The sequence below is a fragment of the Cyprinus carpio genome, chromosome B7, assembly GCF_018340385.1.
Source record: "Cyprinus carpio isolate SPL01 chromosome B7, ASM1834038v1, whole genome shotgun sequence".
Classification (NCBI taxonomy): domain Eukaryota; kingdom Metazoa; phylum Chordata; class Actinopteri; order Cypriniformes; family Cyprinidae; genus Cyprinus; species Cyprinus carpio.
This window is the reverse complement of record NC_056603.1, coordinates 17,062,925-17,087,676: the sequence shown is the minus strand read 5'-3', so window position 1 is coordinate 17,087,676 and position 24,752 is coordinate 17,062,925. Positions and strand designations below refer to the sequence as shown.

Genomic DNA, 24,752 nt, shown 5'->3' with positions numbered 1-24,752 from the left:
TAACTACTGCTTTTTTCTGACAGGTGTTGTCACATATTTTTACTGATAAACCTAATCCATAATGAGCACAATGTTAAACACTTCTTCCATCATTACAGTCTTTTGTTTTTGTGTGGCTCTATGCAATGTGAATGGAAATGAGCGTGGAGATGTCAGTATGTGTTTCTCTGTGCTTCAGAATAAGCTGATAGAGAGGGATCTGGAGGCGCTGCAGGCTCAGCTGATGGAGACCTCCATGACGGATGCCTCGGGCCTGAGCTTCTTTGAGCATTTCCACATCTCCCCTATTAAAGTAATGAACCAACACCACTGTCCACTCCAAAACAGACCACATGTTCTCTTCAAGGTCACTTGTCACAGAAATTTAAAAATGTATTTTATTCCTGTGATGGCAAAGCTGATTTTTCATCAGCCATTTCTCTAGTCTTCAGTGTCACATGATCCTTTGGAAATGTCTTATTATTGTCCAATTGTTGAAAAGCATTGTTATTACTGATTTTTTATTTTTTTTTCCATGTTTCTTTAATTTGACAGAAAGAGCACATACTTTTTACATATTTTTTAATGTAAAAAAGAAAACAATTAAAAGTTATATGTTTGGAGAGCCAAATATTTCTTGATATTACAGTATAATGCAGTAAATTTGGGTTATTGACATGCTTGGCTTTACTGACATAAGAAAGACTAAACTGAATAAACACTTGCTTGTCTATCAGGCTATGAATAACATAGTAATTGCAATTAATTGCAAAAGGATACCTTTGACAGATAGCTGCATCAAACTGTAAAAGGACATGTACTGTAAGTGTTTATGATTGATCTAAGAAACTATGTGTGTGTTGTGTTGTGTTTATGTAGCTGCACCTGAGTCTGTCTCTGGGCTCCAGTGGAGATGAATCTGAACAGGGTGATATGGTAGCCATCCAGTCCGTCAACCTCCTGCTCAAAAGCATTGGTGCCACACTCACTGATGTAGATGATCTGATTTTCAAGTAAGATTCTGAGATGTGCATGTACTATAATACTGACTTACATGGTTCTTTGAAAATAAGATTCACATGGACATCGGTTGACGTCGCTTTGTTTCAGACTGGCTTACTTTGAGATGAAATATCAGTTCTACCGGCGAGAAAAACTGATGTGGGCGGTGATCAGACACTACACTGAACAAGTGGGTGATCTAAATACACACTCATGCAATGTCAGAGTTCATTACATGAGCAAACGCTCTCCAATATGCTTACATTTTCACTTTAAATCATTGTACCTGAAGGAAGTTCAGAGTCTGTTTCTCTCCTCATAGTTCCTAACACAGATGTACGTGCTGGTTTTGGGGCTGGATGTGCTTGGAAATCCATTCGGGCTGATCCGAGGCTTATCAGAAGGAGTGGAGGCTTTCTTCTACGAGCCCATCCAGGTCTGACACATGCTGTGCATTTATCTTTCCATTCAGGTGCCATCATTTAATTCACTACAAATGTGAGTGTGTTATCTTTTAAATGCCAGATATAAGTACAGGTTTGAGTAACCTAGATCAGCCCATCCACAGGTATGAGTGTATCAAATGATATGATACCACAGGTATTTGAGGTATATTTAATATCAATCACCACTGTAATGCATGTAATGCTATATTATGACCACTAAAATGATCATCAAATCATTTAATCCTTGAATTGAAGAATTTAAGAGAAGAATTGTATATGCAGCCTGCTGTATTATTATTTAAATGCCTCTAAAATTGCATTATTTATTTATATAACTTTTATGTATATATTTTAGCTTTTTTGTCTCATTGTTCAACAGTTCAATTTAAAAAGACTGTTCTTTCATGTGTCATGTTTTACAAGGGTGTGAAGTTATAATTTGTAGATTACTAGCATTTGTTTGTGAATGTGTAGGGGGCTGTTCAAGGACCTGAGGAGTTTGCAGAAGGTTTTGTGATCGGTGTTCGAAGTTTACTGGGCCACACAGTGGGTAAGAGTCCCTGCTTTCCTGCTTTTCTCCCTCAAACCTACATATACTCACAAAGGATCCTTAATGCACATCCTTATTTTGTTTTGACATTATCTTCCCAGGGGGTGCAGCTGGCATGGTGTCTCGAATAACAGGCAGTGTAGGAAAAGGCTTGGCTGCCATCACTATGGACAAAGAGTATCAGCAGAAACGGAGGGAGGAGATGAACAGACCCAGTAGAGACTTTGGAGAGAGTCTGGCTAAAGGAGGAAAGGGCTTCCTCAAGGTACTGAACACAAGCTCCTATACAAATAAAAAAAAACATCCAAGATGACATCAAAGCATTTCCCTTTCTATTTTATGCATTGTATATAACACCATTCCATTGTATTTAGCATGAGTTGACTTTTGTTATGTCTCTGCTCTCCTTCAGGGAGTGGTTGGTGGAGTAACAGGAATTGTGACCAAACCAGTGGAAGGTATGGCGGTTTACTGCTGAATTTGATCTGTTTTTGTATTCAGTGATGAGATAACAACTAAATATTATATTATTGGGAATTTAAAATGCACAAATAATAATCTGTCATGGGTTTAGGAGCGAAGAAAGAGGGGGCTGCAGGCTTCTTCAAGGGCATTGGGAAAGGCCTGGTTGGAGTGGTGGCCAGACCCACAGGGGGCATCATAGACATGGCAAGCAGTACTTTTCAGGGCATTCAGAGGTGAGACCAACATGCACATGAATATTATATTTACATTTACGCCTGCAAACACAGACTCCCATTCAGACAACCATGTACATACACTACCACTCAAACGTTTTGGGTTAGTAAAGTTTTTAATAAATTTAAAATATAATAAAAAAGAGAGACAGCTACTTTTAATTGTAATAATATTTCACAGTTTTTATTCTATTTCCGATCAAATAAATTCTGCCTTGGTGAGCATAAGAGACATTTTATCAACAACAACAACAAAAAATCTTACCAAATCAAAATATTTCAGAGGCAATGTATATATTCACATAGTTCTTAGTTGAATGAAGATTTTTGTTTAAGCAATATTTTACACCTAAATACTTGTATGTAGTCCTAATGTTTTAAGAGGGGCCCACATTAACTCATTTTTGCAGAATGGAAGTCGTGAGGCCATTTCCTCTTACCCTAAATATAGCTTGAAAATCTTGTTCTTCCTACTAGGATGCATTGATGTATTATATTATGTAAGTGGTGATGTGCACTTTACATATACATTTTGAAAAAGGTTAATGATATGCATTCTGAAAGGACTAGAAAAATACTTTACATTTAATAAAAAATGTCCTGTGGCAATTTTCTAATATGCTGTTGGCAGTCAACTGAGTGTCAGTGTCCTAATTTGTGTCTCTTTTGTCTTTGTTGTCTTGCTTTTTTTTTCTCACATAGTGTTGTTTTTGTTTTCTTGTGTGCTAACTAATTTTATGACTCTTTTTTTTTTTCTCATGTTTTTCATAAGTTAATTCCTGGATGTGTTTGTTCTTTTTAGTTCAGTGAGTATTTGGAAGCTCATGAGTGTGTATGTGTGCAAATGTGCGTGTGACTGGAGTGCGAATGTATTTGTACTTATGCCAATGTTACCCAAAGACATGATGGTGAATGATCCCTCTGCATTCACTCAGTTGGGTTTGCTTGTTACCTGGGTCCAAAGAAAGTGAATTTTGCAGCATGAATGAATTTTTAATCTACAGGGTATGAATGGTTGAAAGGTAAGCATTGCATCATGGGACGCAAAGGATGTGAGCTGTAGCGCAGAGAATTCTGCCATAATCTACAGTTCAAGAATCCCCTTATAACTGGATTAATCAACATATGCCTATTTTCCCATCATTGTAACATTTGCTTCTGATCTCCACACCCCTTTCACTGGTGCATTTTGGGGCCAATGGAAAGTCTGATGAGCAGAGCAGCACAGACAGAGCAGAGATGATATAGAGAGGAGAGCAAGTAGGGATAAAGCATAATCACTTTATTTAAGAGTAATGGTCCTTTAAACCAACAGTTTGAATAGTATGTAATGTCCTCATAATCATAGTTAAAGGAATAGTTTGAACAAATAAACCTTTTCATCATTTACTCAACCTAATGTCATTTCAAACCTTTATTAAATTCTTTCTTCTGTGGAACACAAAAAGTTTAGTTTTTTTTTTTTTTTCAATGTTTCAGTCTTTTTTTGTCCGTGGACCCTTTTTACTTTTTGGCAAGTTGTTTCCACAGTTATTAACATCATAAATCTAGCAAAAAATATATTTTTTGTTTCTTTTCACTTTTTCAGGCTCAAAGATCCATATCAAAAGACATACAAACAAAGAAACAGAAAAAACATACACACACACAAATCTGACCAGTGTAATCAGTCTCTTCATATTTTTGTCCTCTTTTACAAAGTCAGAGAAACACTATCATGCATTTTTTCATTAGCTATTAGACCAAACTGACATTAAAAAAATTATATTTGTGAAATATGTAGAGGGTCTATTGAATTTCACTATATGGACAAAATATCTTTTGTGTTCCACAGAAGAAAGAATGTTGTACAGATTTGGAATGGCATGAGAATAAATGAATGAGTATCATTTTTGGGTGAACTTTGGATGATGTCCCTCTCTCCGACTGCTCTCCTTGTCAGACCAAGTCCATTGCATGAGCTGACTGCACTGCTGATGCACTGGACTGCCTGGTGTAACCAGGCGCTCTCCAACCAATAGCAAAAGAAGCATTATGAATTCAAAGGCAGTCGATGACCAGGCTAACCAATCACATAGTGCACCCATGCCATTAATTGTGCCCCGGAAAGATGAGTTGGCCAATCTCTTGTGTTTTACGGTGTTCCCGCCCCTGGCTTTTTCATGCCAAACTTTTCACGACAAGCTGGAACAGTGATCCCCCCACCCCTCCAGTGATTCTCTAGCATATGCGCTCAATCATCCAACCATTCGTCCTGCTTTCCATCTTATACACCTGAACTGATCAGCACTGTCTCTATGAACTAATCACATTGCTTTTCCATGCTCGCGCTGTAGAAGTAACCAAAGGTGAGAGAGGGCTTAAGGAATCAGACACTGCACGCAGTAGCACAAAGAAACTTTGTAGGTTGACGCTTTTTTAAATGACTCTTGAGATGCATTGCGTTTGTTTAAGGCTGTTCGGGCATGCTCAGATGAACTTTACTTGAGTAGATTGTTCACTACCTGTTGTTAAGAATGACTCATCCATGGCCCACGCATTTTACATGGATGAAAAACACTGGATCACAGGATGTCGTCTAAGGGTTTTCTAATGTGCTGTTGCTGACTTGATTTGCAGAGTGGCAGAATCGACTGAAGAGGTGACTAAAATAAGGCCAGTGCGTCTCATACAAGAGGATGGCATCATACGGCCCTATGACCACCATGAGTCGGAGGGCTTTGACCTCTTTCAGGTGAGGTCACCTGTCAACCCCACTGACTAGGCTAATAGACCCAGATGGGAAGGATTTTAATCGGCTTAACCCTCTGTTTTAATTTACAACTATTAACAGCCAAATTGTTTTGAAGGATTGGAGTCAGTTTGACAGATTAAGCCAAAACCATTGTTTTTTCATGCACTGGTCAGTTTGGAGATTTTCGATTTTTTTTTTTTTCTTCCATTCCATTGTCATATTTCAGACTAGTGGAAAGAAAACATCCAAATACACATTTAAGTGTATATTTTATTACACTTGATCTATTTGCATCTGTAGATTTCAGGTATAGTAGATATCTGTAAAAGCCATTTCCTCAAAATGAGTTTTTCCGGTGACACTTTATTTTAAGGTGTCTTTGTTACAGTGTAATTATACATTTAAGTATGGCGTAATATTAATTAACTACATGTGCTTTCCAGTTTTATTCTTTTTTTATATTTGGAAGGTTTTTACAGAGGGGTTTGTTCATATAGCAGCCTGATTTATGTAAGGTTTTTTTTTTTTCTGGCTGTTGAAAGTACTTCATCCATAAATATGGATTTATGGTATAATAAACAGATATTCAAAATCCCCATCTATAAAAACATTTAATTCTAATATCAGCAAAAATAAAATAAGAAATTTGAACTTGGCTTATCTATAAAAGAGTTCTACTGGGGAAGTATGGGGATATCTATTAGTTACATTTTTACTTAATTTACATGTGGTTAAACTCAACCAAATTCCAAATCCCCTTGTTAAAATTCCAGTTGTATTCTTCATTAAAACTGACCTTAAACTCCAAAGTTGAACTGACTCCTACCCTGCTGTGAAGAAATCAATTCCTGTTTGCCTACTCATTTAATTTTTCCCTTTTCTCTCTTTTCTGTCCTTTCCCAAATGCAGCCTGAGGAAATGTAAATTGGGAGTGGGGGATGGGATTGGGACTATTACCTTAACGATGTTACTGAAAACATTTGAGAACAAAGAGACATTGTAGCACTTAAATGAACCAAGCTGGATATCCAGTACTAGACTCAGTCTAGCCTGGTCCACTTATAATAGAATGTTACATTGTTGTGTTAGAAAATGATATATTATCCTAAGTCTGCATCTGAAGTTGTCTGTCTTGTGCACTTTTATGGCTGCGGTACTTTTCTTTTCTAGAAAACAATTTTTTTTTTTTATTTGTCTCTAATTTGTCTCTATTAATTTTGCCAAAATTAATTCCAGCATTACACCTCAGACATTTTTATTATATCAGTTTTATATCAGTATATACTTTTATTTTGTATCAGTTAATGCCAAATATATCCAAACATAACCTCATTAATTAATATCTTATTTTTCCAGAATATTTTATTTGAAATTAAAAAAAAATAACATGGTAGTTTTAAGACTTTAGAGCCACACTGGCAAACAATAATAGATTTGCATTATTAATATTTAAACAATTATTAGATCTGTTAGAAATAGGATGTGTAACTTCTAAAGTTTGTCTATTTTTCTAAAATTCATTGTAATTTCTTTGAATTTATGTCTGTAAATACATTTCCATGAATCTAAAGTCTGATAACACAATATTGCAGTCTATATAAAATATATTTATTAAAAATGTAATGTAAACATTATTCTTAATCATTGTGAATACATAAAAATGTGCATATTAATATATGCAAACTTATTTATATGCACAAATGGGCATTTTACAGTGCATGTTGGAGTTAATGTCTGATGTATTTTCCTATCTTATATAACACGTGTGGTTCATAATTGTCATGTAATTGCTTACTGTGTTGTAACTGTATTAATTGCTTGAATCCTGTGATTTGACCCAAATAATCTGGAATAAATCAATACCCCTCTTTGCCATGATCAGTTGCATTTTGGATGTTTTCTATTTTTTTTTTTTAAGATCATTATGATTCAGATCATTATTGCTGAAAGAATATATGTGTGCAGTCACTACAGCAGTTTTATTTTTATTATTTTTATTTATGAGTGTGTATGTTTTTCAGAGGTCTGAGATAAAACAGTTGGATGGAGAGATCTTCAGAGAACACTATGAATACCCAGGGCACAGAAAAACAAACATCATTATCACCAACAGGTATTCCAACAACAGAAAAATGATGAAACGTTGCCATTTTGCCAGTTTTCCCTTTTTTATTTATTTTATTTATCATGCAGGAGAGTGATGTGTGTGAAGGAGATCGACGTGATTGGACATTTCAACAAAGAATGGGAATGTCAATTTGAGAATTTTCAAAGGCCTCCAAGCACAGAAGGAGGAGATTTGAAGATATATTACCGGGTACATAAATGGCTTTCTTTGATAGGCTTCCTAACGCACAGTGATAAGTGTATAATTTAAAACATACTGATAAAGTCATGATCAACTAATTACCATTGCTTGACAACAATCTGGATGTTGGTGCAGGAACAGAACAAATTGAACCTCATTAGGAAGGATGGACAGATGCTAGTGAAAGTGATAAACATGAGACATGCTGACACGGCTGAGGTAAACATCACAGATGTGTGTGTGTGGATTGTAACTTAAAACTGCTGCTTGAAAATTGTTATTTAGCTTCAGGAATAGTTCACTATTGGAAATTTGCTGAACATGTATTCACCTTCAGGCCATCTATGATATAAATGTGACCCTGGACCACAAAACCAGTCTTAAGTGTTGGTTTTTCAAAATTGAGATGAGAAAGCTGAATAAATATGCTTTCCATTGATGTATGGTTTGTTAGGATAGGATGATGTTTGGCCGAGATACAACTATTTGAAAATCTGGAATCTGATGGTGCAAAAAAATTGAAATAATGAGAAAATCGCCTTTAAATTTGTCCAAATGAAGTTCTTAGCAATGCATTATAAATCAGAAATTAGGTTTTGATATATTTACAGTAGGAAATTTACAAAATATCTTCATGGAACATGATCTTTACTTAATATCCTAATGATTTTTGGCATAAAAGAAAAATCTATAATTTTGACCCATACAATGTATTTTTTTGCTATTGCTACAAATTTAACCCAGCGACTTAAGACTGGTTTTGTGGTCCAGGGTCACACATGATTTAGTTTCTTCATTGGAGCAGATTTGAGAAATACATTATTACATCACTTGCTTACCAATGGATCCTCTGCACTGAATTTGAGCCATCATAAAGCTTATAAAAACATTGTGAATTATTGTGATTTTTTTAAGTTTGCATTCTCATTCTGACGGCACCCATACACAGCAGAGGATCCTTTGGTGAGCAAATTATGTAATGGTTATTTTTTCCAAATCTGTTTCAATAAAAAAACACATTCATATAGATCTTGAATGGCCTACAAGTACAATATCAGTTCATTAATTTCCTTAAAGCAAAACTGGCAAGCAAAATGTCAATGCCCATTGTTGAATATGACACTGGGCATTTCGCATTTCACTAGTTGTTTACAGATGCCAAGTTGTGATTAAGCTAGGTACACAGGTTGCACTAGTTTTATCTCTTTCTTGCTCACATGCCTTTACACTGAGTAAAAGTACATAGCTATCAAAATGACTGCTTTTCATTTTCTGTCAAGAACAAACGGTGGCCTCTTTGACCTCTTTTGCTTCCCACTCCACAGAGACTGCGAAAAGGAATCGATAGTGCCCAGTCTGCACGCAAGCAATATCAGATGGCACGGCAGAAATCACAGCGCTTCATTAAAACTGGCAACGTTTAAATAAGTCAGTCATGCCTACATCTCCTTAGTTTAATATGCTGCCTAGCATTCAAAGTATCAATCATGTGTAAAAAATATATTTAGGCAAATGTATTAGTTGAATGTATCTCTGAATTTTTGGAGTTAGAACTAGATTTTTTTAGATGTCTAAGCACTTTGCCTTTTGTTGTCATGGTTGCTTGGTATAGGTCTTGATAATGGGAGAAAACAAAAGAGACTGTTTTGTTAATTATTTTGCAGTTGCTATAAAAAACTACATCACTTCAGTATACAGCTGTGATGTGCAGTGTGAGACTTGTCCAGTTTAGCTCACTTACCTTGATTACAAATCCTTTCAAAAAAGGTTTTGCTCAACAATGACATGTATAATACACAAAATATCTCTTAGCTTAAAAATTATATTGTTATAATGTTTTGATCTCTCTTGTATTGTTTTACAGACACACATATGCATCTCTTGTCCCTTGCACTTCCCTCGAAGTCATAGTGTACTATGACTATGTAGTAAAAAGTGCTGTCTGTGTCACTGCTGTTCCACAGTTTGTTAAAAAAAAATCGAAAGTTTGGGTACCCCTTGCAGAATCTTGTAAAAATGTGAATAATTTTCTAAAAATAAGAGAGATCATACTAAGTGCATGTTATTTTTTATCTAGTACTGTCCTGAGTAAGATATTGTACATAAAAGATGCTTACATTTAGTCCACAAGACAAAAAAAAATCCTGAAATTATTAAAAGAACCCCATTCAAAAGTTTGGGAACCCTTGGTTCTTAATACTGTGTGTGGTTACCTGGATGATCCACGACTGTTTTTCTGTTTTGTGATGGTTGTGCATGAGTCCCTTGTTTGTTCTGAACAGTTAAACTGAGCTCTGTTCTTCAGAAAAATCTTTAAGGTCCTGCAGATTCTTCAGTTTTCCAGCATCTTTGCATATTTGAACCCTTTCCAGCAGTGACTGTATGATTTTGAGATACATCTTTTCACACTGAGGACAATTGGGGCACTCAAACACAACTATTAAAAAAGGTTCAAACATTCACTGATGCTCCAGAAGGAAACAGGATGCATTAAGAGCTGGGGGGTGAAAACTTTTGGAATTTGAAGATCAAGGTAAATTGTACTAAATTTGTGTTCGGGGAAACATACAATTATCTTCTGTTGCTTACGAAGGGCAGAACTAAATGGAAAAAAATTATATTTCAACAAAATAAGAAAAATTTGGCCATCTTCATCGTGTTTCAAAGTTTTCACCCCCCAGCTCTTAATGCATCCTGTTTCCTTCTGGAGCATCAGTGAATGTTTGAACCTTTTTTAATAGTTGTGTTTGAGTGCCCCAATTGTCCTCAGTGTAAAAAGATGTATCTCAAAATCATACAGTCACTGCTGGAAAGGGTTCAAATATGCAAAGATGCTGGAAAACTGAAGAATCTGCAGGACCTTAAAGATTTTTCTGAAGAACAGAGCTCAGTTTAACTGTTCAGAACAAACAAGGGACTCATGAACAACCATCACAAAACAGAAAAACAGTCGTGGATCATCAGGTAACCACACACAGTATTAAGAACCAATGGTTCCCAAACTTTTGAATGGGGTTCTTTTAATAATTTCAGCAATTTTTTTGTCTTGTGGACTAAATGTAAACATCTTTTATGTACAATATCTTACTCAGGACAGTACTAAATAAAAAACGTGCATTTAGTATGATCTCTCTTATTTTTTGAAAATTATTCACATTTTCACAGATTCTGCAAGGGGTGCCCAAACTTCTGAGCCCGATTGTATATGGCAAGGAAAGATTGCGCTGTATTCCACAGTTTTCCCACAATGATGTACGGTGAATGTAATGTCAAAGCACCTGGCAGTGGATCCTCTCCATGTTGCTAAGTAACTGGGCTTCCTGTATGTGGGTGCAAGTGACCCCTATTGGCCTGGTGTGGGCAGGAAAGGAGAGGTTGGCTATCCCATGCCCTTTGCTGTGGGTCTTTCCATGTCCTCTTATTTCCTATGCAGTTGACCAGACGTACATCCACAGGTCAATGCCACTGTGTGTAGACAGCTGTAACAGCTAAAGACACCAAATGTCATAAATAATCTCCACTAATCCAATGCAAACACTAGGAATGTCATGCGTTATATAAGAATTTCCTGAGATTATCTCTCTAGATAAAGGCTGTTTTCAGAAACATTCAGTGTGCTTTAACTGTGATCACAACCTCATACGTCAATGCAGAGCAGTAAAACTGCAGTATCTAATCTAAGATCAGTCTCATGACTGAACTGTTGTGAAAACTCTCTTAAGTTCATGCCACTGTAATTAAAACTATAGTATTGCACTTTGAATGCACCTTGATTAAACTTTAGAAAATCAAATTGTATTAAAAAAAATTACAAACAAAGTCGAGGTGGATTTCTTTTTGTACAAATAACTGTCCTTTGTAGTGTCAATTAAAAGGATACATTTATAGAACAGAGTCCACTGAAAACTACATATATTTTCAAGACATTTTTACTAACTCATTTTCCAACTAAAGCTCTATTGTGCATAATATAATATGTTTATTTTCATAATTAACATTATTACGTGGGTCAATATCACCATAGAGTTCCTTTCAACCCTCACTTTGGTTTTAATTTCCCATTCGCTTTGTCATGTTATAAATAGTAGACACTCAAGTACTATAGAAACATAATAGCTAAGCTCCCACACATTTTTTTAGATAATTAAGGGCCATTATTTGAAGCATAAACCATAAGATTTGTCCACCCTGTCATGGACATATATAGTATATTACTGTTAAGTACGTTTTCATTTCAAAATAAAGATGCAAATTATACATTCTGAAAGTTATGTCCCTTTCCTAAACAGGGTTATTTGTTTGCTTTCAAATTATAAATTCATTCAAAATGTTATGTAAACCATGTGTTTTTAAAGAAACTTATACAATTCGCACATGTATTTTTTCTTATTTGGAGAAAACAGATATTTGGATGCTGTTATTTGTTTGCATGTTATTGCCCCCACACCTAGCTATTGAACACACTGGATTATCTATATGACTGAATTATTGTTTAAAATATTTGTGTAAAATATCAAGATGACAGGATGGACCAGCACATTACACGGTGGACACATAAAGCAGAACACACAAAGCATGACAATGAAACATTTGTTCAACTTATAAAAAAATATATATATATATATAATTACATCATCAATAACATCCATGATAAGCTTTGGCAAAGCAGATAAGCAAACTCATAAGAAAATCTGCCACTGAAGAGACAGAAAAAACCTTTTGTCCTGATGTCACTAAAGGGGATGGCCTTTTCTTAAAGGGGCGGATTCCCCAATAGGACAGGGTGGACAAACATTCAAGGGACATGGAAAAACTATTATTTTTTATTAAATAAAAATATAATTTTTATTACCAAATGATCAATGCACTCAAGTTAAGTATACTCTCTTATTTAACAAAATATTAATAGGAGAACAATTTTTTTAACTTTTATGATTTGACAATATTCTACTATCATTCAAATGTAATGAGCAGTGCATGGGGCATAGCAAAATAACATGCATCCTCTTACACAAAACAAAACAAACAAAAAAATCTAGAAAATGTATCTAAAGAGGCAAGTAATGCATTTGTTGTGAATATAAAAACTTAGCCTCATATAACACACCCTTTCATAGTAATTTTTATGTTATCATGGCAAATGAGTTATTTATGTACAGAACACCGAAAGGCACCCTACAGTGAGATTGACCCACGTGTAATCTAGCAAATCTACCTTTTATGCTGGGAGGAATGGTGTCTGTAAAGGTTGCAATTCTCAATTCAAATACTCTTTAAAAACTTAAGACGGTCAGCTGCTGGATACCAAATAAATGTTTTGGGCTCTTCATAAATCTGGTGTTTATCTGTCTTTCTGGTGGCGAACTCCGGTCCTGGAGTGCCGCAGCCCTGCATTGTTCAGCTCCAACCCTAATTAAAACTCACCTGCCTGTAGCTTTCTACATCACTCAAGTGGCCACGCCCTTAATTATGCAGAACTTGAAGCCTTAATATAATTTAAACGGATGAGTTATAAAAAAAAATTCACCCCCCTCACAGATGTCATGAAGGGCAAAATTAGCTATATAGACCAGAATAATTTTTTGAACCAGGCTGTAAACATTTTTTATTGCTGTAAAGTTGGCCATTTTAACATGGGGAGTCGGATTGACTCCCTTTTGCAGCCAGTCTCTAGCGGCCAGTTGACGAATTACAGTTTAAATCACTTCCTTGTTGGCTTCACGAGAGAGAGCGGGAGGTTGCCGCTTGGTGTTAGCTCATCACATGTCAAGCATGCCCTGTATGTGTGTGTACAACCTTTGGGTCACTAAGAAAGTATGTACATTTATTAATAACAGCCTGCATCTTGGGACAAAGGACTGGACAACGCAGACGAATTGTTAAATTATTATTCTCAAAGATAATATATATAGCTCAAATATTAACGACGTGCCTTTCCCACTCAACTGTCCACCTGCCAAATATTAAAGTGCGCCATTGAACAAATAGTTCTGTAACATTTACATTTACATTTACATTTAATCATTTAGCAGACGCTTTTATCCAAAGCGACTTACAAATGAGAACAGTAAAAACAATCAGATCAACAAAACAAAAAGATCCGACTGTTGAGTCGGATCTTTTACTAAACCGGTTGAACTGGTTATGTTCGATTTCATGTGTCAGTGTAATGATTCGTTTACGAATCTGCAATTTACAAGCGGTTCGGCATAGGCGTTGACAACTCACCGACTCATTAAGCCAGGCATTAGGTAAGATTAATTGCAATAGCTAAATGTTAACAAATAAAGCATATTTATGATTTTTTTATTTTAATCAATAGCAATTAGGATTTTTACTTTTACTAACAAGAGTGATGCAAAATAAATTTGACTGTGGTTTATTTTAGATGCAAATTACATTTAGGTTCTAAATTAGGCTACATTTACATTTGTATTAGCTGAAGCATGGCTGTAACTAACTAAATTATGATGCAAGCTACTACAATAAACACCCATGCTAAAAAAAAAAAAAAAACTAAACAAAATGTGCCACATATGGCTTTGCTGGAATGTTTCGAGCATGTCGGTGTATGTTTGGTGTGACCGTGTCTCGCGCTCAACAGCGCTGTCTGTGGACAGAAGGGCCACACCCGCTCCCATGAACACGAACAGATCTGTCACACGCTCAAGTGCAATCCGCACCAAAAGACGATGTAAAACGAATCCGAGTTTTTCGACAAAGCGATCCCATTGTGTTAGTAACTGAAACCCGCAGATGAGCATGGAGTCTCCGCCAGAGTCCGTCGCGTCGCCGCGCAAGAGCGCTTCTGAAGCGGACGCTTCGGTGGAGGACAGCAAGGCTGAGCCCGACAAACCAGCACCAGTTCGGCGGCAGAGTTGCTCAAGTACCAACAGGGGTAAGGCTTGAAGAACAGAACCCAAACTTGCTTGTGAATTATTTTCCAGCTTAATCAAGTTTGCGGAGATCAAATTTGAGGCTAATCTTGAACTTCAGTCCTTGCATGTGACCTGCTTCATATTAGCTCTGAATTTACAACGGATTAAACAGATTAAACATCATGTTATTTTACATAGCCTGTATGGAGGCCTGTCGGAACCACATGCACGCTTTGTGCAAAATAACTGATAATGTATACATTTGTAGGCGAGCCCAAACATTCCTGATCACTGGCTACTTGTCATTTCTGATATATTGCTCGCGTGCTGTTTAGTTAATGAAGAAGTGCGGTCGTTTTTCACGACTGTCACAGCTTTATCCACTCCTGCTCTCATTGTGTTTGTACGTCGATAGATAAAACTGTGGCCAACGTCTCCGTGTTTCAGTACTGCTAATAATACACAAACTTAAATGCAACGTATGTTGGTGCACAAAAGACACACACGAGACATCATTTGCATAGCAAAGTGGTGATTTCATAGTGTGTAAATGAGCACAAAGCCGTTTGTTTTACATGGGACAGCTACGCCCCTTTTGTATCTCTGATTTGGGGATGTAAGTCAAAGAAATATCGGGTAATGTGTCATTCGGTAGACTATCATAGTTGACAGTTTAGTCAGAGCAGATTTGATGTCTGCGGCTGTGCCTCAAAACCTACTTGAGCTGTCTGCCTATGCAGCATTTTTGGGCACTGTGTGCGATTATGTAGTCTTCAAATGGTGTCTAAATAGGCTGCTCATTTGGTATTGAGACGCCGCCCCTCTGTCTGTCTGGCAGGCGTTGCGCTGTGCTTGCGTGTGTGTGTGTGTGTGGAGCGCTGTTATGTAACAGGTTAAGTCATACATACACACACACACACACACACACAGAGAAGGAGAGGATATGAAGGGATATTTTCACGTCTTTACTGCTCGTGTAAACAAATTGGGTTTTCTGTCATGACTACTGCGGTTTTTAATGTAGCACGTTATTTTCCCTGTGTGTTGACACGGTTGTACCGTTTTCTCTTCACGGACACGCTGTCTAGTTGCTCTGTTACGTAACCAGAGGACGGAGGCAGGTACGTTTATGGATCCGGCCGCGGAAGGAGTTTCATTTTGGACTCGGAAAAAGGGTCTGACACTCCTAACCCGCTAACCTATATTCTCAAATTCTCCTGCTTGGTTAAGATAACTTTCCCTGAGGATTGGCCGAAAGATTCGCCCAGGATTAAAAAGTAATATCACGGTGCGCAACGTGGAAAACATGTCAACATCTTACACTGGCCGAGGTTTACGTCATAGAAAACATGAATGATTCATTTATTTAAAAAAATGTGCATGAATGGACGGTCCAACAATTTCTTCAGATGCTATAAACACTATGGCCCTGTCTCTGTAGCAAATTGTTCACTGGCATTGATATTTAATGACGGTATTATGAAACATCATGAAGACCAATAAAGTAATCATGGAATTAAAACTCACCCTATATATTACCCGGACTTGTTGTGAGTGATTCATCCATGACTGTTTCATCTGTAAATTATTTTTGAAGCTGGCATTCATATTTGCCTCCATCTAATCAACAAACAATGGATCGAAACAAATCCCTGCCCTAAATTTTTTCTTTTTTAATAATCTGTTTAACTCTGATGTGCATGACAGTATGGAAGAAAAGATTATTAGTTACTTCCATTACATCGCAACTTTATATCTCACACCCAGACACAAACAGTGGAAATTCTGTCATTATATAATCACTCTGTATGACTTGCATTCTTCAGCATTTATCAGAATATCTTTTTTGTGTGTTTTGTACCATCAGCTGTTTTGTAATATTTCTATTAAATATTTCCTGCATTATTGCTGAATATTGGTAGTGTCTTAATAATGTGAGAATAGTATGAAAATAAACTAAAGAAAACTATACAGTTCAATGTAAATAGCACAGTTTAATAATTAATGTTGCAATAAACAAATAAGTTTGTTTGTTTTTTTTCAAAAATGCATTTGCATAATGGCTGTTTATGGGGTTTTGTCTTGATTAACCAAAAACATGTAATAATTTTGACATTAATAGCGTTGCTATAGAAACTCATAATTATGAGTCTGAGGGCATAAGCTCTGAGTAGGACGTCCCGGGTTGTAATCTAATAATTATGATAATTAAGATATTGCAGAAACAATAAACAATATTTTAAACAATTTTGGGCACATGAATATATCGGCCACCTTTCTCTTTAGGTATTGATCATGGATAACGTTCCATTGAAAAGTTGCCATCTGGTGACTGCTATTAAACGGCTTGCTATTTTAAATTGAATAGGACTGAATAAGGATATGTGTGTTTCCAGTGGAATGAACGTGTAAGTGAGGGGAATAAGTGAAGTTTCCAGAGTCGATGCATTCAGTGTTTTAGAATTGACTTTTTGATGAATTCATGTCTGGAATTGTGGCGACACAGAGAAAAATGAACATACACTAGGAAACACTCACAGAAAGAGCGCAAACACCCTAGCCTGGCTTTTTGCATTGCGATGGAGTGTTATTGCAGTGGTGACAGTCATAATTGGCTTCAGGTGCGCCCCATCTAATGCTGCCAGGCAAAGTACTTTGCACACACCCTCTAAAGCAGTTGCAATATGGCCATAGCATCATGATTGGTGAGAGTTGGTGTTTGCATCAAACAGAGGGTTATGTAGGATCACTCACTCGGGGCTAATTGAGTTTTGCTACCAGGCCTCACGGTAACCTGAGAATTGCTGTGGATTTAGACGGTTCAAAAGTACGGTACATTGAAGTAATTGTAAATGCGGTTATTGAGGAGCTGTTGATATGAAGGCAAGCTCTCTCAAGTAGATATGAATCATTAACTGCTGCTTTTAGGTAGAGGAGAAATGCATTGTCCATCTGGTGGAATATTTGATTACATGATGCACTCTGATGTTTGGAATCTCACTTTACACTCATTTACCAAAGTCGGTAGTTCCAGGAAATTGTCCATTTGTCATGTAAAGCTCCATTTCTGTCCAAGGATTTGTATTTAGTTTGAAATGCCAAATACAAAATTATAGATTTGCTGTCTTTACCCATTTACACCAAAGTGAAATATCTCCACCTGAGCTGAAAATGACTCGCCTTGTAAACCACTTATATTAAGTCAGAGGGGAACACGTAGTTAAGATGACCTTTGCTGAAATGTTTTTTGCTGTTTTTTTACCTTCTTGCTCAGTGAGATTCCAGAAGAATGGGGGGTGAGCGTTCTGGATGAGTTTATCTGAATACTCTGCACTGTACTCTGTGTACTCCCTGTTGGGCTGTAACCGTGGTTCAAGTCTTGCCACATGGCCTCATGTTTCCCCTGCAGCATGTACCAGAAAGATACTAGATTGTTTACATTCAGAGCAGCTCCACCTCACAGGTTCCTAATGACTCATTCTGGTATATTGTGTAATACAGTCAATGATTAGTAGGTCAAAAATGTGACGTTTCTGCTCTGTAGGAGTGGAGCTAATTGGTTAGTGAGGCTGACTAGCTCTGGGGTCCTGATTTCTAAAGACCATGTGAAGTCGAAAACCATGAAATTGACCTTTCACAAAGACCTTTCTCAAACTCCTGGCGAAGGGTCAATTAACTGAAATCATTTTATTCTACTGACAGTCCTAGTTTTTAACAGAATAAATAACATTTGCAAATTGAATTCATTCCAATTCAATTAAATGTTTCTACATCTGCTTCTACATCTACCACTAATAGTGTGTAGAAAAAAGCTGATACATAGAAAATACTGAACATTTAAAATAAAATATTTTTTCAGATATTTTAGTAATTATTCTTAGTACAATCATGACAACATAAGCCAGTTATGTAATTATGTGAAAAACATTTTTATAATAGCACACTTTTTCTTAATTTTTCTTACAATATCAATATCAAAAAATGTAGCTGTTTATATTTTAGTAAAGGGTCCCTCACAAGGGCTAATTATAATGAATGAACATCACACAGTTATTGAACTGAACTGAACCGAAGCTGAATAATGACACTATTGTCTTGCTGCAGCTGCTTTACAGCAGAACTTTAGACTTGCCTCATTATTAAAATTTGCATCGTTGATTCTGTTACTTTCCTGTTTACTACTGTGAAGCTGTTTTGAAACAACCTCCAAATAAAGATGTCTTGAAATAGTTTTGGCATAGCATTTTCAGATGGTTCGCTCATATTACTACAAATGGGAGAAAGTTCAACGTGCAGTATGACAGAACAGGCCCTGCCTTAAACTAAATAAAAGAGACAATCACCAGTTGGTAAAGTTATCGCATTACTGCAGCTGCCGTTAGAAACTCCAGTTCCCATAGAAACAGCCAGTGTCCTGAGATGCACATGAAATATACACTTTTTCATGCTATTTGAGCATATGATAGAAACAACATTTATGGAAAACTTCATGTCAGATTTTGCTGCTGATTTGAAATATGTTACATAAATGTGGGTTTGCCCAGCAGTTTTTGAGATTTTGATGTTTACCCATTCAAGTAGATAGGAGGTGGTCTTGGATGCCCGAAATGGCTGTCTAGAAGCATTGCCAAATATGGCCAAGAACCAACCTAATTGAACAGAGACTTGTTAGTCAACTTGTCGGTCAGCCAACCCACAGACTAGTCAAAAATATGTTGTTTTGCACATATTGTAGTTTTTCCTATAACTCGAGAGATTATTCTACTAGTCGTTCAGTGAACTGGCCAGACAGCTTTGAAAATATGCAGTTTTGCACATCCCTTGTGCTTTTGCAAGTTCTTTCTCTGCAGGAATGTTTCTTTGAGTGACTCTTTCGTCATTGCTGATGGTGTTCACAACATTCTTGCGACAGAAGCTTTAGTGCTTGAGTTTAGTTGAAACATCTAATCTCTCTTTAATTTGATAAATTGTCAGTACGCACACTGACCTTCCAAGAGAAGATGTTATGTGTTGAAACCTATTTTCCAGTGAGCTGCGTTCCAGTCTAAACAGTGCGATAATCTCTCTATCATTTGTCTGAGTGTCATGTCAGGCAGGCTGGACAAAACATCTTCCTTTCTCTTGTGCAGCTGGAGGAACACCACACACACACACACACACACACACACACACACATTCCTGGATGGATGGATGATTCGTGGCATTGGCAGAAAGTTAGACTTTTGTTGAATGATGTCAGAGCAGCTGGCAGACAAACCATAATCTCAAACAGCACATTGTAAATTCAGCACAGAGAAGTGAGTGAATTAAACATTCAGGATGTGTCCGGTTTTCCTTTAATGTGGCCTGTAATACCTGCACGAGGGCAGCACTTAATGGGTTTTACGGATGTTTTTGTCCAAAGTGACAAACATTACATTCAATTTATCCTTGAGAATTGAACCCGTGACCTTGGTGTTGCTAGCGCCAAGCTTTGCTGTTTTTTGAGCTAGAGGCCCATTTACAATAAGGATGATAACTAAAGATAATGATAAAGACATAGTTCTAAAAATTGTTCTCCATATTAAAGAATAGCAAAGTCCACACCACGGCTATAACGATAAAGGCACTGAGAAACAATATTGTTGGAATCACAATTTTTCCAGCTGATGAACGATATAAACATTAGCTATGTTTCCATCCAAAGATTCAAATTAAACTTGTGCCCATAACTGGAATATTGCATAAAACATATGCGAATAAAGCACCGTTTCCATCCAACGGGTCAAAGAGAACAAAATCGTCACTTCCTGGTAAACTGTGGCACTAAATATGACTAAGAATATAGGAAAAGACACTATATAATAATTTTCATATATGATATAAATTACTTGCACCTCAGAGAGAGCAGTAACACAATAAATGCGGTCATTGCTTTCGGAGGTGGACACTCCTGTTTGGAAACACAGTCGTATAAGACAATTATACAGAAATACTTTGACGACAGACTTTGCTCAGGCATTTCAGAATGACCATAACAACATATAGATGCTGTGAGTGAGATTGGTCCGCTGCTACTCAAGTTATCCCATCACATGACTCTTCCGGTGCGCATGGAGGAATTTATTCGGTACATGGTGTTTCCATCATAGTTTACGTGCATTTTTTCTTATCAGATAAAAAGTTTATCCTACTCAAATGCGCGCATAATTTTTTTTTATTTGCACATTTTTAGAATTTGTGCGCATCTTGGCATTTCCATCCAGCGTTTTTTTTTTTTTTTTTTTTTTTTTTTTTGGGCTATATTCCAAAAATGTGCATAAAAATCGGTGGATGGAAACGCAGCCATTGACATCCATTCAGAATTCATCCTGCTATAACGAGCTCAAAAATTTAAAGTGGCAGACGAGCGTGTGCTGAGAATAAACAGACGTTATCATTCGCTGGTGTGGACGCTAATATAGTTGTCTTTATAGTTATCTTTATAGTTATCGTTCTTGGTGTGAACGGGCCTATAGTCTGTGTTCAGAATACAATACTAGCTTAGTGCTTGAGTTCAGAATAATGCGCAGTATATACTATATAGCAGGCCTGCTGGAATGGTTGCCCACAGGCCAAATCCAGCCCGTTTCACAATTTCAGTTTTAAAGTTAGACGATCCATCATTTTGATGGATGTACATTTTCACTAGCGAAGTCATTGTTCTATAAAATATAGTAACACTTGATCTTTTTAAGGGGACTTCTGTTTTTGTTTCAGGTTTAGCTGTATTTTATCAGAATTTTCTGTTATAGGTAGAAATATTTCTCATGACAAAAACATCAAAAGCTATCGACACTGATGTTTCATATAGTGACTAAACATTAAACCGTATTAATGCATTGTTAAATATAGATAGCTTTTTATTAAAGCGTATTCAATTTCACATGGTCTAAAGTCTTTAGTATATAAAAAGTAGTTATCATTTCACAATTAATTTGAAAATTTCTGCATGCAGGCCCACTAAATGTTATTAATTAATAATTAAGTAAGCATAAATTCTGTCAGGGATAACCACACAAACTTACACACAAAATCAGTTGTTAGCAGTGATAATCTGACCTTTTTGAGTAATTACACATGCAGTCTTATTCAAGTGAACGTGTCTTTTTTTTTCTCAGCATACTGAATAGGCCATTTGGCCATTATGTTTGGCCTCTGCCATGTAAGAGTAAACATCTCATTCATTAAGCTACTGGATTGAGGCCAGGCTATTAGTCTTCAGTGACAGTTCTCCCACTGGTAAAGGCAGGTGGTTCAGCTGTCCTGACACAGCACATCTGCAAATAAGCTGGTATGCAATGTGCCATACAGTACAATGAGAGAACAACTGTTTCCTAAAGTTGGAATTTTTTTCTTCTTCTTGTGATCTTTGTTGTAATTTACTCTGTTATCAGTTGTTAAAGGGCTTTGTAATTAGACCTTTTAAAACAGGCCATCTTATCTTGTTTAATTAAGTGGCCGGTGTCAGGCAGGAATATTTAATGAACCAGTAATGTAACTTTATAAATCTCTTAGGCCCTGTCCACACGGAGACGGAGCTTACCCCAATCCGATCTTTTTTTTCCTCGTCTCAAGAAATATCCGCGTCCACACGAAACCGCAAAACGATGTAGTATACATGCCAGACCAGCATGTGACGCTGTAATTCTGCCACAGAGATACACTAAAAACGGAGAAGAAGACTTGGACTATGCTCATAAACTTTGCGCGTGGTACACAAACGAACATGGAACAATACATTTATTAATCTGTGTTAATGTTAGTTAATAAAAAGACAATCGTTCAGTGTTTGTTCATGTTTTTGTTGCTGTTACGTGACGTAGCGGTGTCTGACTAGGGGGGAGACGTGGGCTGATGATGTCATCGTTTCAGAAAATATACGGATTAGCTGTCCAGACGAAAACGCAAAGATGGCGTTTTCAAATTTATCCACTTTGGGACCCGGTTTCAAAAAATAGCGATTTCACCTTATGAAAACGCCGGATCCGTGTGGAAGAAGCGCCTATCCGATAAAAAATTTGTGCGTATTCACAGAAACGCGTCTCCGTGTGGACGGGGCCTTATACAGTAGCAGAACTGAAGTTATTTACACCTTCCTCTGGGTTGTTATCACAGACCTTCTTGTTGAAGTTATACTGTAACCACATTGACCATAGAGAAGTACCAGTTCAGCTTTTGATAAATGTTCAGTATGTTCTGTTCTTGTGTTCTTGTTTTGTCATTGCCCAGAAGAAAAGATACAGTTTATTGAACACAATCTATAGGGCATGTTGGTACACTATAAAGTGTTCACAGTAGGAACCTGTAAATAAATAGAATATTATAATTCACAGTTTAGATTTTTTATTGGGTGATTTTGGCCTGGACCAGACAGTTATAAAAAAAAATAAAAAATGAACTTGGCTTGATAATACAATTCAACTTTTTGATTAAATTCAGCCTCTATAATATAGTTTACACTTCTTTTGTTGTAGCTTAATGATATTTTATACATTTTATATTTAGAGCTAGAGCAGAAAAATGAAAAAAATATATATTCTAAGTAAACTGCATGTTTGAAATCAACATACAAAAGCACTTCTAAAAACAAAAAAAAAGTTCAAATATTTGGATTCGGTATAGATTTTTAAAATATTTTTTAAGGAAGTGTCTTCTGTTCACCAGGTCTTACCAGATCAATTCTTATTTGACCAAAAACACTGTAAAAACAGTAATATTGTGAAATATTAATACAAATTAAAAATGACTGATTTCTATTCAAATAATTTTTTTAAATGTCATTTATTCCTGTGATTTCAAAGCTGAATTTTCAGCAGCCATTACTCCAGTGTCACATGATCCTTTAGAAATCATTCTAATATGTCAGATCTAATAAACATCTTATAATTCTAATAATCATTCTAATAAGTCTTTGTCACTATTAATTTAATGCATCCTTGCTGAATAAAAGTGCATCCTCCATTTTCCACTTTTCTTTCATTTCTCTCTCTTTATTCTATCTGCTCTTACAGTATGCTGCCCCGTCGGTAAAGATGCGAGTGAAAATAGAGCAGAGTGGTATGTCTGTGTACATTACACAAGGAAAGTTTTAGGCGTGACGGTGGCCACATCCAAACAGGGCAAACCAGTTGTCCCGACCAGTGCATCAGTTAAAACTAGGCGTTGTGTATGCGAATCTCTTGTTTCATCAGGTGTCTTTGGCATTTTCAGGCTTTTCATTCACCTTTGTTATTAAACGAAAAGTGAGAGCACACCATGAGATAACATCTGAAAGAAAATGCCTTTCCCCTATGCCAGTGCAGTAGTGTTGTGGATTAGATGAAAGGCAGAGGGGTTTGTGCTGATGAATTTGAGATCGTGAGAGTGAGCGGCGCTGTAAGAAGCAGGCAGACATGACTGCGGCCCGGGGAAATCTGCATCCAGAGTAAGACCGATGTGGAATTTTAAAGCGGAGAAGACGTCAATAAAGCCATTAAATTTTTCCATTAAACTCATCCTCCATCCTGTTAAACGCAGCAGTGGAAGGACTGAATCCGCCAGCTCTGTCTCAGTTTCGATGCACTTATAAACACATATATGCTTCCTCCTTCAGCGACTAGTTTGTCAAATAAACATCTTCCATGTGCAATTGAGCAGAACAGTTCTTAAAGATGCTTCATCATCATGTCTGTCACTGTTACGCGTCTGCTTGAATTGTAATGTTATGGCTGGCTGTAAATGTGTGTGTGTGTGATTTGGTGACTCAGATGCATTAGCTGCTCTCCGATTAAACTCAGATTGTTTACCTGCTAAAAGTGTCACGGTATGGGTGCTATTAATAATATGCATCAGTACACATCAGTGTTTAAGCAAACTATAGCAAACATCAGGACTTAAAATGGATTCTGACAGTTACCTTTTCCAAGATTAAATGTTTAATTTGGTCCAGACTATCAAGTGAAAACATGAGCACCGGTCATTCGGAGAGAAGATGCTAGTGGATTTGTTGTTAGTGGAAACCTGGCAGTGGCTGAAATGAGTAATTTGACAGATGCAGCATCCGGATGGGAGGGAGGAGAGAGCCGAGCCGTGGGCTTATGTAAAGTGAAGCTAATCCTTAGTGATTGGGATTATATAAAGTCTACATTCAAAGTGTA

At 36.7% G+C, this 24,752-nt stretch overlaps 2 protein-coding genes across 3 annotated transcripts in view; both read left to right on the top strand.

The window, feature by feature from the left end:
• Window positions 1–9,755, top strand: part of LOC109088841 (vacuolar protein sorting-associated protein 13C-like) — a 53,731-nt gene extending 43,976 nt beyond the window's left edge. Inside the window, 13 exon segments of the mRNA XM_042727587.1 lie at window positions 179–292; window positions 859–992; window positions 1,090–1,171; window positions 1,304–1,417; window positions 1,902–1,977; window positions 2,079–2,242; window positions 2,390–2,435; window positions 2,552–2,675; window positions 5,295–5,409; window positions 7,431–7,522; window positions 7,603–7,726; window positions 7,853–7,936; window positions 9,043–9,755. Of these exon segments, the coding sequence (XP_042583521.1) occupies window positions 179–292; window positions 859–992; window positions 1,090–1,171; window positions 1,304–1,417; window positions 1,902–1,977; window positions 2,079–2,242; window positions 2,390–2,435; window positions 2,552–2,675; window positions 5,295–5,409; window positions 7,431–7,522; window positions 7,603–7,726; window positions 7,853–7,936; window positions 9,043–9,141 (1,368 nt within the window). The 3' untranslated portion in view covers window positions 9,142–9,755.
• A 4,532-nt stretch (window positions 9,756–14,287) lies between these two features.
• Window positions 14,288–24,752, top strand: part of LOC109088853 (nuclear receptor ROR-alpha B) — a 37,023-nt gene continuing 26,558 nt past the window's right edge. For both annotated transcript variants that reach the window (XM_042727585.1, XM_042727584.1), the window contains exon 1: window positions 14,288–14,615. In XM_042727585.1, the coding sequence (XP_042583519.1) occupies window positions 14,474–14,615 (142 nt within the window). In that variant the 5' untranslated portion in view covers window positions 14,288–14,473. The remainder of the gene's footprint in view (window positions 14,616–24,752) is intronic.